A 16,484-nucleotide genomic window follows, 5' to 3' on the forward strand; every position below is an offset into this window, starting at 1 on the left:
GCTTGCATTATGTGGCTTCTAACATTATACTAGGAAATAACAATGAGGCCTTTATGGAGGTTGGATACTATGGGGACTCATTGGGCTCATTATTACTACGGTAGTCTCACATAAGATGAGATTGATGATGTCCCTACATAATATTAAGTGAAACCTAACAAATTTCTTTCTCTCACCTTCTCTCCTTCTCCCTCTCTCTTTATATATATATATATATATTATAAATGTTTATAAGTAAAAATGAATAATGATTTCGTCTACTCTCATCACTGTTTAAAGTTCATTTACAGTTACGATTGTTCGATTGTGTTTTATTTTTTATTTTTTTTACAAATCGGAATAACTTAAAATTTGGAGTGTGTGTTCATCAAAAATAAGAGAATTTACAAAAAATATCAAAAACATATTTTACATGAAAAAAAATTGATCGAAATACCCCCGAAAGATTTAGGGGGTATTTTGGTTAATTTTTTTTCATAAATTATTTTTTTATATTTTTATTAGGTGCGTGTCTCATTAAGATGTAGACACATTCCAAATTTCAAATCATTCTGATTTATAGAAAAAAATGAAACACTACCGGACAATCATGACCGTGTGATGGATTTTGGATGGTGATAAAAGTAGGCGAAATCACTGTTTATTTTCGCCTATAGGCGTTGAGAAGATATATATATATATATATATATATATATATATATATATATATATATATATATATATATATATATATATATGTGTGTGTGTATGTGCGTGCATGCGCGTGTAGAGGCATTCATGTGTATAATAAGGCTTCTCGATGTGGCTGAAATTTACATCTTCACTAGAGTTTTCAATAACGTGAGTTCTCCGGAATGGCAATAGAGCAAGTCGGATGCCAGTTCCGAGGCTTATTTTTTCTTTGTCATTACGGAATAAGGGAAAATTAGATTTTTTATTTTATTTTTTATCACCTAACATGTTGGTGTTTTTACAAAAGTGGGGTTCCAAACGTAGTTGCGGTACAGTTCCTGCATAACGGAAAGAAGACACTAGTACAAAACCCATTCATCGGTCCATCCAAACTAGGCTTTAGAACATTGTGCAAGTTTGACTATGAGCAAACTTCTCAAACTCTGAAAATGTACGCTCATGCGAGTTTGGGAGATGGCTCCAATCTCAGGGACAAGGAGTAGCCCTGCTTAATTTTATTGGAAAATGATTTGATAGGTTTTATCGGAAATCTTTTACATCGATCATCTCGATTTGAACATTATAGTTGTGAAAAGAAACTAGGATTACAAACTCTAAAAATAGTGTATATTATTATCTAGACTGCCCATTTTTTCTTAATAAGTGCTCACGGATTCACAAGATCCATACCATTTTTTGAGTTTCTAATTTTATTGTCGATGTTGAAAATTGATTTTAGAGCCATTATAAATTTCTGTAGCCAAAAGTTTTTTCCGGATGAGGATTTGAGGTGAGGCTTTATTTTGTTTTTATAAAGCCTAGGCCTTATAGAACCTCATCCTATTATTAATAATAAATCATTGCTTGAATGTTCAGTGAGCACAAAAACAAAGAATTAAACTTCCTCTCCTTATTTACCTAATTTCATGTAGGTACCACTAGTTACCTTCTACCCCGCGATTACTTGAGATTTAGATCAAGATAATAAAGAGGATACCCCCAAAAATTGGAAACCCATGCATATAATCTGAACGATATTGAGACTTAAGAGAGGCCAATGTAGAGAGAGAGTATGTGTATGTGTTCTATGTGGTTGTATTTTTGCCGGTGCTTGGCTTTTTGCATGTCAATGATATACTACAATAATTATTTTTTTAGCATTTTTTTTAAAATTTAATTATAAAAATAAAAAAATATTGTTAGTGTCACATATAAGCCATCTCTTCTTCTTTAAATGGTGTATGGATATATCATATTTCTTGGCATTTCTGATTTATATACCTATGAAACACGGACACGTATTCATGTCTATGTGACCTAATTATTAACTTAAGCTTTGCCCTTGAATGATAAATTACTAAGTGAATACTAGAGGATTGACATTTGCTTCTTCTTCTTTTTTTTCACCATTTTTCAGCAATTTTCTTTGTTTCTCTTCTATCTTTTACCTATTTTTATTTTAAGAAAACCCTTTTGATCTTCAAGTATTTATAAGATCTAAATCATTTTTTTTTTTTGATATGTGACATCTATCGGATGAAATAGATGATAGATTGAGTTTTCTTTTTCACTCTAAAATTGTTCCTTTTAAGTGTTCGTTTACTTTGCTTTTTGGTTTTGATTTTAATTTAGACCATCCATTTTATTTGGATAGTGTAGATCGAACACTATCTTAAAAAACGCACTATATATTGAGACTATATTAAAAGAATGTATTAATTCCACACGATCTAGTTAAAATGGATGGTATTTTCACAAATAAAGTTGCAACATTAAACAAACCGCACCCTTTAATTTATAGTTCTTGCTAGATAAAATCAAAAAATTGATTGTAATTGTAAGTGATTTTTTTTTTTTATTTGCCCTTTTTTCATTGCCTATATTTATTTTTTCCTCACTTTTTTTTAATACCTGTGGACCACCGATGCAACTCGTCAAGCTGACCAATTCAACTCAAAACCAATTTAATTCACAGGTTCCACTTCTCAAACCTTGCCTTATATACATGATTCTCACAAAAAATACATGGACCCTTGTAGAACTGTCAACCTATTTACATATTATTTACTGATCACATTTCATGTCTGAAATATCTATCTTCAAATAAGACTAAAAGATGAATATAAGACGTAAAAATTCACAATGCCTGTTTCTTGAGCCATTAACACATCGATAGTCTTGGGATCAACTGGGTTTCTCAAAACATCAGTGACGGGAAATGTATCTGTTGCTTTTCTACCCTTTGTAGTGATCTTAGACCTTGTGATACATAAGTTGTTTTCTCAAAATACTCCAATATTTGTAGTGATCTTAGACCTTGTGATACATAAGTTGTTTTCTCAAAATACTCCAATATTTGTAGTGATCTTAGACCTTGTGATACATAAGTTGTTTTCTCAAAATACTCCAATATTTGTAGTGATCTTAGACCTTGTGATACATAAGTTGTTTTCTCAAAATACTCCAATATTTGTAGTGATCTTAGACCTCGTAATACATAAGTTGTTTTCTCAAAATACTCCAATAACATCCGGATGGAGGTCAACCAGTGCAGGAAAAATCAGACGGCTCAAATTCAAACGGTCAAGTTTCGGTTTCAGCCGGTTTTGGTGAACCGGGTGTGGTATTTTGAAAAAACTTGAATAAAATCCCAAAAAATAAGAGATTTTGTTTTTAATGCATTTTGTTATGATTTTCATCCTTTTGCCAAACTTAAAAATTGTTTTGGCCATTATTAATTATTTTATATTTTTCTATCTTTTTTGGATAAATTCAACAATACTCTTGGGAACAAATCGATTGTTTAAAATCTTTGTTTGATCATATTTTAAATATACTTTTTATATTTTATTAAAATAATTTTTTTTTAAACATTTTTTTTATTGCTCGGGACTTGCCGGTTAGGCTAGTTGAACGACCGAATTTACCTGTTAGTACCGCATAACCGCTTTAGGCCCATGTCGGGTTAACTAGAACCTACACTGAGGTCAACCCTGTCTTGTATACATAACTCCAACTCATGTCCCTGCAAAACGCAAATCAGGAACGCCGAAAAAACCATTGAGTGAGAGAGAGAGAGAGTGAGGAAGAGGTTCGAATGATGAATTTGGGATGGAATAACAAAGTGGCCCAAATGGGATCCGTAAGTCCGAAGGGATATTGATTTTAGGGGATATAAGCTTTTAACAAACCCGTCTTCATTTCTCAGCAAGTAGATAATTACCGTAGTCTTGGCTAATGTGCGTAAGCCTCCGAACTCGAACAGTCCAGCTGGTCCGGTCTAGTCTAGTCGGATTCGTAAGAACATGGATTACACACTATACATAATCGGCCTTGTAAAAAGAGGATCGTGAAGAAACTAGATTTTTAATCTATATTTCTGATACTATCGTCTTTGAGCGAAATGAGTTTGTGTGCAAGAGATAAAAATGGGTTGTACTTAAAAATAAATAGTAGTTTAGGTTATGCTCTCAACCGTTGAATCAGGTGGTTGAAAATATATGTCACTCTTTAAATTTTAATCTTTTTTATACAAATCAGTTTAAGCTATAAATTTTAGACGCATATACTTGACATTATCACACACTGTGTAAAAATATTTTGAAAAATATAAAATGAACAAATTACCCCAATCATTTTTAGGGGTAGTTTGATCATTTTAAATTTGAGAAAATATTTGTTTTATACTTTTTCCTTTTACGCTCCATTATGGGGTACTCATCCAAATTTCATTTTGATCCAATTTGTAGAAAAAATATTTTAAATTTAAATCGTAACGTACGTTTACAACTATCTTATCAAGATCTAACCGCTGAGGCTATAACCTAAACTACTATCTATTATCTCTCTCTCTCTCTCTCTCTCTCTCTCTCTCTCTCTATATATATATATATATATATATATATATATATATATATATATATATATATATATATATATATGAGCAATGATCCAATGCAACAGTTGTATCATAGTATAATGCAACGACACTTCTAAAAAACCATGTTTGTGATATTTGTATGACCTCAAATTTTGCACACACACTCTCTTCGTCTCAATAATCAATCCCACAAAAAAAAAGTTCAATTTGAACCCAAGATATGATCAAAATGAATCCCCTCCAAACACGAATCTAGACCATTCATTTTGTAAATTTCAAGATCTTGGCCTTTATAAATATAAAAACATTTTTTTTTTTTTTAACATTGTTCATTTAATGATAATAAAACCATTCAAAAAAATTGAAAATGAAAAAATCCTTAAAAAGATTAGATCTAAGCATATCACCAAAATGAACGGCCTATGTTAATTGGCCTAAAAAAATACTTTTTAAATAGTGTTTTCATTTTAATTTTTTTTTTGTGATTGTTCATTAGAATGAAAAGAATGATATTTCAAAATTTAGATCAAACAAATGACCACAAGATGGCTTTTTAAGATTATTGCATCATATTACTATACAACGATTGCATGAAATCATTGCTCTCTCTCTCTCTCTCTCTCTCTCTCTCTATATATATATATATATATATATATATATATATATATATATATATATATATATATATATATATATATATATATGATAAAGATTATATAAAGTTTATTTTGATGTAGAATTAAGGTACACCTCTAAAATCATTCCAGACAGGTTATTTTGATGTTGAAATAACATATAATCATCTTGACATTGTGATGTATATATATGGAAAAGAGACATTCAGACTGTCCATTTTCAATATTTTCATGCATTTATAGATCTGTTTGATTGGAACCACTTTTGCAGTTTAACAATGTCCCTATGCAAACATCATTTCATGAAGCCTCCTCTCTGTGAGAGTAACCTCATTTGATACCCACTGATTTCGCAGCTCGACTGAGTGTTGTTCCCTTTCTATACATTGCACAAAAGCTCCCTAATAAGATAGCCTTTTTGGGTCATCAATGGAGCTCCTGTATAAACATCAGTGACTCAAACAAATGTTGTAGCTCTTGAATTATAGGTCCAGATCTCAGAATTATGACTGCACATACTTTGGAGAGCAAGCCAGGGCAATCAGTCCATGTTAATTCAATTGACTTGTGCTCTTTTAAAGGCTGGACTCCCACAGATCTTCTCAAGGAGGTGAGAAACATGCACCTGACTGCAAAAATTAAACAAATTTTTGGCTGGGTTACTTGGAGTTATTTCATGAGTTTTCTCCATGTTGATCGGTGACCATGACTACCGGTAGTCCAGCAAGAGGGAAAAAGAAAAAGTAAGCTTAAAGGAGAAAAAATGAAACGAGAAACTTGAGCAGGTAGTAAAAGTCAAATGGATCAAATATGCATAAAATAGATCAGCTTAAATTAGGGTGCACACTATGATCACATATAAATAATAAAATCTCCTGAACAAAATTAAAATAGGTTTAAGCTACAATTTTTCCATGAACGAAGCTCAAAATGGATCAAATTAAACACATGAAACACTGGATGAAGCATAAGAAGAATAAAAACTCAGACTCAATACTGTTCAAACCCATGATCAAAACCGTCCATTTTGGATCAAATTGATAACCATAAACCACTGGAATAAGCACCAAACAAAAAAATGCACTAATACAACAAAAAATCAGGGAACAATCAAAGCTAAAAATACAAAAAAAGAAAGAACATGCGTAAAAAAAGGAAATGGAGTAAGAATTTACTGGGAGAAAGAGAGTGAGTGAGGGAGAATAAGAGGGTGTTCAGAAAGTGTGTGTGAAAGGAATGAGTGGGTTTCTGAGAAATCAAGAAATTACAGGTTAAATCTGAGAAATTACAAAGAAATAAGAGAAACTTCAAAGAAATTACAATGTAATCTAAGAAATTACAGAGAAATTATAGAAATCAAAATGTAAAGATGAGAATCTTACCTGAAAATGACTAAGAAAATGGGGGAGTTGAAGAAAATGGGGGAGTTGAACTCAAAAGTGCGCTTCACAAGGCTTTGCAAAGTGCTTCAGGCTTCGCAGACAGCTTCACAACTTCATACAGATGTGGGATCACAGAGAAGAGAGCCCGAAAAGAGAGTGGAGAGAGCTCAAGGGAGACAGAAGGGCAATATACAGGGTGGGGGGTGAGAGAAGAGGGAGCACCGGCAAGGAGAGAGAGAAGAAAGAGCAATGGCAAGGAGAGAGAGGAACAAGAAGAGAGGAAAAAATGGCCAGGGTTTTTATGAAATCGGAGAAGCGAACTTCCCTAAGCCCACTTCTCTACAGGGAGGGCAAAAGTTCGGGATCCTCTTCTTTTCAAGACCCGTACTTCCAGTTTCTCATTTCCTGTAGCACTTCCTTGTTATAAAACAAGGAAATTCTTCAGTAACCTAGAATTTCTAGCCTTGGAAGCCGAATTTTCCAGTTATCAAATGTGCCATATAGAGAGATCTATCATTAGCTATGGATGCACATACTTCATAAGTTATTATCAGAAAAATGGATAATAGATCCTTTTTTTTTTCTCGTAAGTCTGAAAGCATTGGATTTCCATTTTATGCCAGCATCCTCTCTCTAACACTGAGGTTGCATCGTGGGATCAATCGAAAGACAATGACATTATCTTGAAATTGCTACCTAAAAGACATCTAATCAGTCCATGATATTTTTGGTTGCACCTATTCTATCTTTCCTCCAACAAGGAAGAGCAAGCTTGACTAGCTTCTAGCTCTCCCGTGGTCTCAAAAAGGAAACTTGATTCCAGGTTCGATCACTTTTTAAGAGTTTATGGTTCTCGGCTACCACCTCTCGAAGCTCGTTTGATACCTCGTGACCGATAAAAAAGAAGCATGAGGGTGCCACCTCGCAAAAGGATGTGACTTATATAATTCTTTGATAGTTAGAGAATATTTTCTCTTGAATGATTCAAGCGCATGAAGCTAACTAGATCGCCAAGGTCCAAGTCTTTCAAGCTACTATGATTATCTACAAATTCAATGATACAGTAGGAATTCCCAAATGCTAGAAGGCATGCCCAAGCAACTACTGGAAACATCTACTAGTTAAGATGCACAAAAATTCTTAGGACTGGGGAAAAAATTATCAATTAAATCAACCATGGATAAATTTAGAAAAAAAAAAAAAAATAGAAGGAAAAGGTTGAGCGTGAATTACAAATTTTGCAAACATCGATAGCAAATTTTCACCTCTCCAAAACACTTTATTTGCTCAAAGAGTATTTCCCTTCAGCCAAAGATTCCCTTATTCCAATGAGATGCTGGAAAATTCTTCTAAATCAATGGCAATAAATTGATGATATCATGCCAAAGATGAAAGCATTCAAAAGTAATGATAAGTTAAAGCAAAAAATGGACTTCACTAATCTAGAGACAATCAGTAATCAGAAATTTTGGAAACTATGAATAGGAAAGATCACAATGTACGAATATAAACCTTCCTTCTAAAAGATCATCAATTCGGCTGGTCCAGCCCCCAGAAAATTTTCATAAAAAATAAGTTCAAATCCAACTAAAACCAGAAGCAAAGATAGTGAACGACTAACTTACCCTCTGGCTTTGAAAAAATAAATTATAATATAATTTGTCTTAAACGTAGACAAGAAATGCATGGTCAGAACAATAATTCCATGTCAAATATGCCAAATTGCAATGAACAAGACCTCTATGAAAAGTTCTAATGAACTCATAATTACTACTTGCCTCATCAATATATTATCAATACCCATAGAAAGCAATTAATGGAGTTAAGTTCCAGCAAAGAACAAAGACCTACAGAATAATTAAAAGATCACATTTCTTTCAAAATCTTATCAACTGTAAGCACATTAATATTTTGACAAGCTTCTAAAAGAAAGCCAACTTTTTTTATACATATCAATACCTCATATAAAGCTTTGTAATATCAAATATTAATACTTCGAGTTTGAAGAGCGAATGGTATCAAATATTAATACTTCGAGTTTGAAGAGCGAATGTGATGTTTGAGAATCACAAAGTGGGTTTGTCCTTCTCTATCTTCAGAGATACAGATAGGCTTTTATACGAAAACCTCTTATATTCCTTTCTCCCATTAGCCAAATTCTTCAATCTTCATATTTTCAGAGTTTGCAATATAACAAGTCCAGATAGGAGACAATAAGTCCTTACATTATCTCATGATTATCAACAGAAACCCATGATGCCTCTGCTAAAAGAACGTGAGGATCTCACTCTACCTTTCTTTCTACTGCTCCTTAAAGGCGTCAAGTAAAAGCGAAGAAGTCCACTGTCTATGTAACTTGGAGAGGCATAGTGAACACTTCGGCTCCGACCAAATATAAAATCCTTCTTCTGCAAATTGGGCTGAAGCCCCTGTAACTTTTTCTGATTGCCACCTCCATTGCTCTTGACACTATGTAAAGTCCTAGAACTCACACTACTAGAGCTTTGAAAGTCTCCCCTAGAAGGATGAGCTCGGTTTCTCTCTCTGTGGTTTTCTCTCTGCAGTTCCTGCCAAGACCCAGAAAGGGATCGCTCCAACACATTTCGCCTCTCACAAAATTCAGCATTATTGGTCTCGTGTTTTTGAACAAAACCGCAAATTGGGCTACTTAAGGTGCGGCTCCATCCCTTTCCCCATCCATGAGATTTTCTTGATTGGTTTGAACCAGTTAATCCTTGACAGTGTGATACAAGATTTTGGCTCTCTCTCAAAGGACTTCGGAGAACAGCCTCTGATGAGATTGGCTTGAGATCATCATCCAGTGTTGGTGGGCTAGGGCTAACTTTGGTGATGTTTCTCATGTCATTGCATGGCTTGAGATCTGTTAGCTTGTTGTTTTCATTAAGACCTACTTTTCTACTCTGTAAGGGAGAAGACTCCAAGAAAGAATCCCCAGTTTCTGAAGGAAAACCAGGGATGTCCCTGTTTACTCCATTCAAATCGATGGGCTTCAAATAAAATTTGCTATCCCATGAGTGCCTTGTCTCCTCCCAAGAAGCACTACTGGAATCAATGGAAGCTCTACAATCACATGATCCCCTGCATTCAACCATTGTTTCAGAGTATGCATCACAAGCTCTTCCCCTGTGGTTTCCTCTCTTATCACTTTTAGACCTAACCTTCCATTTCTGCAGCTTTCTAGACAAAATTGTAGCCAACCAAAATGACATATTCTTCTCTCTCAAAATCCCATATTTTCCTCCCCCTCCATCAGTGACACCAGAAACACCAATTTCAGAATCAACATCTCGCCCAACCTCAGTTCTTTGAAAAAGATCATTTATTTTTCTTCCCTTTACATTGCCATATCCATTAACAGAACAAACCCTATCTGAGGACGCATCAAAATTTTCATCTGCTCCAACCCCCTTATCAAAACTAGCGGAAGAGGAAACCCCTGCTTTAGTAAAAGAAACTCTTTTTTTGTCCTCAATCAGAGAGAATCCATCAGCATTTAGTTTAACCTCTTTAACTGTCTCAGGCCTCTCATTAGAAGAAGACACCCCTGTTTTATGCTCAATCAGAGAAAACCCATTAACATTATCATATGTTTTAACCCCCTCAGTACTCTCATAACCATTAAAAGAAGAAACCCCAGCTTTATCTGCAGTCAAAGCCTCACCCTGACTTTCACTTTTCGTAACATGTTCACCATCATTATCATTCATGTGAAAAAGAGACAATAAAGTGATTCTCTCCCTAACCTCACATGATTTCCTCTGTGATTGAGTAAAAGGGTACTCTACCTTTGCTCCAGCCTCATCAGTTGCAGAGGAAAATCCATTGCTTTCAAGGCTTTTCCCATCAAGAAGTTCGTCCCTTTCAGCTCTTGACAAGTGCTTTAATGTCCGATCAGCTGGATCAACACTGGAAAGCCTTTCAAGAAGACAGGTGGAACAAAAACCAGTGAATGCCTGAGATGGATGTTTCTTGCAGGTGTAAAAGCTACCACTTTCAGGATCCATTTCAGGCCAGATTCTCAGTACATGGTGGCTATGAAAACCCTAAACCTCTGCAACTTCTCCACCACACGGGTTTTTCTTAAAAACCAGTAGGAGATCTTGAGTCAAATAAAAAAAACTAAGAAAACCCATTTTTCTGTGGGAAAAATGAGTTTGGTCCATATGGCTTTCAGAGCAAGAAAACTGTGTTTTTCCCGTCATAAACCACTTTTTCTTTGAAAACTCTAAGTGGGTTTGGCCTCCTAAACCTAAATAACATAAAGAATCCAATAACCCATTTGTTTAATGTTGAAAAATCAGTCAATTTGCTCAAAACCAACCAAATTCAGAGCTAAACATTGTCAACATAGAAAATCAATCCTTTATATTAAAAAAGGCTTGATTTCCTTTGGGATTTGGATTGAATATTTGTTAAAAAAGTAGTCAAAAAAGCCCATTTTTCTCTGCAAATCTTGGTGGGGTTAGGCCATACCACAATTAAAAATACTCATGGAATCAGAAAATCAATTGTTTATGATGAAAATGGGGTTGACATGAGGGATTCTAAGGCCTATAAATCACTAAAAAAATGGGTTTTTTAGATGGTTATCCTCGGATTCTCACGTGGAACCGCTGAAAGTGTCACGTCCATTCGTGTTTCTTCAGGCCTTGGGAGCCGTTACACGACACCGCAAAAGTGTGAAAGCTTTTTCGGGGCCCTTTTTTCTTTATTTTTTGGCCGCTTTTTCTTGCTACTGCCTTTTGTAAAAGAAAATATTGTTAGCTTTACGCTACCCTTGCTCTTTTCCAGATATTACTACAATACCCCTTTTTTAACTTTTTTTTGGAATTTCCTTTTTATCTCAGAGCCTAGGTGACCTAGATTACTGAAGTACCCCTACTAGCTATCGAGTCCATCCTGTCTTCCACTTGAGAAGAGATGGGTGCTCACATGTCCTTTACAACTCCATAATGACTTTTGTATCCTTTCAAAGTAGGAGTCGTTCCTTGATAAGGAGCTAAGTTAAAAATAAAAATATATATGTTTTTATAGGGCTGTGCAAAATAAGTAGGAAAATTATCAAAAATATATTTTAATATTTTGATTATTGGATATAAACCCAAAATCTCAACCATACCTATTTTTTTAAATTTTTTTTATTTTTTTTATCAAATTAGCTTTTACGGTAGTCCTATAAACGTGAACTCATCACCATATATTCATTATCGCGATGATCATTGGCAGTTTTAATGTTTTATAGCATCACGGCCCTTAAACAACCTTGATGGTTGTTAAGAGGCATCACGGCCCTTAAAAAGTCATGATCGTCATTTAGGCATCACCGCACTTAAAAAGTCGAGATGCTTAGGTAAGGTAAGAGAGGATAACAGTTAAATTAGAATTGTGTAGTTCAATGAACCGTCACGGTTCTTTAAGTGTCATTATACTTCAAAACTATATTTGACTTACAATCCATGATGACTATCACAATTTTCAATAGACCATGATAACTTTACAATTCTAGACTACCGTGAAGGTTATTTTCTTTTACTCACCCCAAAAAAAGATATGGATAGGTTTGGGCTTTATTTTCAATAATCCAAAAATTAAGATATATTTTTTATAATTTTTGAAATAGGTAAAACCTCATTACAAAACTCGCAACAAATTGTAGTTTTAGCTTCGAAAAACCTTCAAATCAATCATCTTGGCCTTGATCATTATGTATATAAAAAAAATTAGGATTTCAAGCCTTAAAAATATTATACATTATAATACATTCTTTAGACAATTCATTTTGCCTTAAAAACAAGTGTTCAAGGATCCGCAAGATCTGTATCATTTTTTAGGCTTCAAAATTCATAGTCGGTGTTGAAAATTAATTTTAGAGCCATCATGGAGATTGTCCATGCTTTAAAATGCTTTCCAAATGAGGATTCAAGGTGAGGCTTTACTTTGTTTTCATAAAACCTAGGTATTATAGAATCTGCATCGTAAAAAAAATAGATCGGCCTATTGAATGAGTTTGCAGTTGGACTAGATTGATTTGGATCAAAATCATTTGGACAAGTGACTTCTACCCAGATCGGCCGATTCAACGAGGTGTTAAAAAATATATTTATATTGAAATTGCATAATTTTAGAGCTCCCAAAATCATATTAACGACTGAGCAATTCCAATATGGACTGGCATCTTGGTAGACAATTACACAAACAAAAAAGAATGAGTTCCGATAATCAGAAGACCATTTACATACGATTTGAAACGGGAAGGACCAAATTGACACACCCCTTTTCTTTTCATAAATGCATACAATGAGGCTATTTACTTTTGGTCCAATGAGGTCACAACTATTTGTCGATCGTTAGATGTAAAATTGAGTGGTTGAGAATGTGATGTCGACTAGACGCAATGTCCAAAACAAAATTTCTCGAATGTCGTAATACATTTCAATCCATTAAATATCACATCCACAAGCTAAGAATGATTTCGAAATACCAAAGGTAAATGATTTTATAGTATGCAATCCCTTTCTTTTCCTAATTGAATATACAAAGAAATTAAGAAACAAAAAAATAGTTTTTGATGAGTCAACAGATGCATTACCCTAGGGCCAAAACTCTTTATTTTTCAACTTCTTTGGGTTGGGGTTGATTTAGGACTTTCTTTATAGCATAGAAATACAAGCTAGTTAGTAAAGAAATATGGATTTTTTCTCAAGTAATATAAAGATACATTACATTGAGTGTTTTTTTTTTTTTTTTTTTGTACAATGTTATGAACTTTTATTAAAGCGATGCTTAAAGAGCATGAGATTATAAAAATTGGATCAAAACGTTAGAAACTTGTAAAAAAGGAAGAGAAGCACTATGTTTAGCTAGCCCATCAGCAACATCATTGACTTCGCACATGGTGTGACTGAAACTTATCATCAAATTAGGCCAGGCATATTGAGTGCTCCCCATGGTGTTGTCCAGCTCACATATATAGATGCAAGATGATTCAGGTGGGTAAGCCTCATACTACTCAGGACAACTTGGGTGCGGGCGAGGGACACATACTATTCATGACGACTTGGGTGAGCAGGGTGTGGGGTGATGGCGAGCTGAGGGTGAGTAGGCTCGCCATGGGGTGAGGGGCAAGGGCAAGGGCGAGGTTGAGCATACTCGCCATAGGGTGTTGGCGAGGGCGATGGGTAAGCATGGTGAGTTTGAGCAGGCTCCCCAATCTTTTGACTCATCCCTTGTTGTTGGCTCGAAATTTTCCTTTTTCTCTTCAAAACTTCCATTTGAGCGCTTTTTGCTTTACTATTTTTCTTAATAGCATTTGATTCTTGTCCATTTGAATACACTTTTTTATCTTTTGCAAATTGATCTTCTAATGTTCTCATAGGACTTCAGATTTAAACCATTTTTTTTATAAGGAAATCTGTACAATGAGACCAATTTCATGTAAGAATGTTACGGTTGTCATTAAGCACTGGATGTGAAATCGGGTGGTTGGAGATATGTCTTCGATTGGGCATAAACGCCAAAGTACATGTTTCAATCTTACTATATCTCAGATCTAATGGGTACAAATGATTGAGACCTCTTTGTACTAAAATAGACGGTCTCATGCTACACACATACATATAAATATACGTTTGTCTAGGGTTAACAACCCTCAAAATAGCGCAGAATAATGGTGGCATGAGTTGTAATAGGTGCATTTATCAGGAAAATTATTACTTTTTGTTTAGAACTTATTTTAATAGGTAAATTGACAATAATTGATAAATTTAAATTTTTTTATAAAAGAACAATTGTATTTTAAAAATCAGTGTCCTATAACTTTGTTTATAAAATGCTCTTGTCATTTATTAAAATTTAGTACAAAGAAAGAAAGAAAGAATAGGGATACTTTTGTCATCATATGGGTAATATTGAAATTTTTATTAAATGACAAAAGCATTATACAAACAAAGTTTCAGGACACTAACTTCTAAAATACTATTGTACTTTTATAATAAATAAATAAATGTACCCTTAATTAATACCTATTAAATTAATTTTTAAACAAAAAATAATTATTATTTTTATTAATAGACCATCACAATTCATTCTAAAACAAGAGTATATAAGTGTCCAATATTTGTTGAATACAATTATAAAATGCTCTATAGTGTAAGCACATACACACAAAACATATATATATATACACACAAAACATATATATATATATATATATATATATATATATATATATATATATATATATATATATATATATATATATATATATATATAATCTTGCAAATCTCTTTTGATATCAAATCCATGAATTTGGAGCTCAAGATATGATTAAGCACGAATAATTAAAATAAATGGTTGAAAAATAACTAAAATATGGAAAATTAGTTTTCACCTCAAGTCCATGAATTTAGAGCTCCAAAAATAACACATCTATGATGATGTGCGAAGAATTTAAGGGAATGGTCCCAAAATAAAATAAAATAACCCATTTTCATTTTTCTTTTCTAGATTCATGCTCATGGCGGTCAGGATGACTAATGTATGGAGTTTTGGATCCCCGATTCATCATCGCCAATATGGGCTTTAAAAGCAGAGATAGATTTGGGAAGCGCAGACATCAGGACTCACCTAGCCTCACCCTCAAGATACAATAATTCTTGTGAGGTGGGCTCAGGAACGTATCGAGTGCATTTGCATGCTTTATTTCAAAATTATTGCAAATTCATTTCTACATGTAATCTATGAATAATCGAAATAAACAGTCTAACACATACAAGATAATTTTTTTTATCTAATCTATATTATTTTTTAATTCGAATTCATGATTGTGGAGGTCAAGATTCATAATCTATCGAGTTTTTTTATTGTCGATCCATTTGGAAGATGGATTTTGAACGAGTGACCATATGACTTTAGAGACGCGCCAACGCTCAATGGGGCGTAGCCTTCTTCTCTTTGGCTTAATGGGTAGGGAAAAATCCCCACCCTTCAATAGACTGATTGTGAAGACAATAGTAATTGGTAAATGAATAAACTACTGAAGTCAAAAAAATTTATCCGATTAAAACCCCATCTAGAATTAATTTTACTATCCAAAATTTTGGGAATATTAACGTTTTCAACTCATAGATTAACTTCAATAAAAAAAATTATAATTGCACCCTCTATACACTTGAAAAAAATAATGTCTCAAGGTCGAATAGAGACTATCCAATTTTTAGAGAATAAAATCTAAGTGCTAGAAAACTCAAATTTCTATTTTTTTTTTTTTTTTTTTAGAATAATTCTTAGCTCCTTCCCAAGATTTCAAATAAAAATAAGTAAATGTAAATTATGCTCCCGTGGGAGTATAATATACGTGTCCTATATTAAAATAAGTCAATACATCAATTATTTAACATTTTACTCATTCTCAACTATTTTATCTAACAAATAATGTATTTTTCTATGCACTTCTTAAAATGAAATAAAATTATATAAAATTCTATTCAATATTTTGATAAACTCCTCTCGATAAAATAACAAATTTGGGGTGAATGAATTAAATTCTAGAGAAATTTTCTAAAAATGTCCTACTTTATTATGAAAATAAAAAAATAATTCTGTATATTTTATATTGTATATTTAAGTTCGATCTTTTTAGAGTGCTTATTGTATTTTATTTTTACAATTGGTTAAGTTCAATTTTAGGGGGTTCATACTTCTCATCATATCGCATTTGTAAATAAATATTTGGAAAATTAAAGTCAATAAATGACTACAAACCCATAAAATTTAAAAGTTGTTAGGGCATCTTGGTATTTTTAATTAAATTAATTATATTTTTATATTTTTATAAGTGCACTACATTTAGAAACAATGTTTCAAAAGCAGAATTCATGGGGTGGATTGTCTATC

At 33.3% G+C, this 16,484-nt stretch overlaps 1 protein-coding gene across 1 annotated transcript; it reads right to left on the reverse strand.

Moving 5' to 3' along the window:
* Positions 1-8,417: 8,417 nt before the first annotated feature.
* On the reverse strand, positions 8,418-11,194 carry LOC18438470 (uncharacterized). Its single transcript, XM_006848655.4, has one exon. The coding sequence runs from the start codon at positions 10,592-10,594 to the stop codon at positions 8,810-8,812; it is 1,785 nt and encodes a 594-aa protein (XP_006848718.1). The 5' UTR covers positions 10,595-11,194; the 3' UTR covers positions 8,418-8,809.
* Positions 11,195-16,484: the final 5,290 nt, after the last annotated feature.

This window comes from Amborella trichopoda, chromosome 10 (assembly GCF_054954075.1).
Source record: "Amborella trichopoda isolate Santa Cruz 75 chromosome 10, AtrichopodaSantaCruz75HAP2 v2.0, whole genome shotgun sequence".
In the NCBI taxonomy this organism is placed as follows: Eukaryota; Viridiplantae; Streptophyta; class Magnoliopsida; order Amborellales; family Amborellaceae; genus Amborella; species Amborella trichopoda.

Coding starts and splice junctions, on each gene's coding strand:
- LOC18438470 (XM_006848655.4), bottom strand. CDS start 10,594: ATGGATCCTGAAAGTGGTAGCTTTTACACCTGCAAGAAACATCCATCT.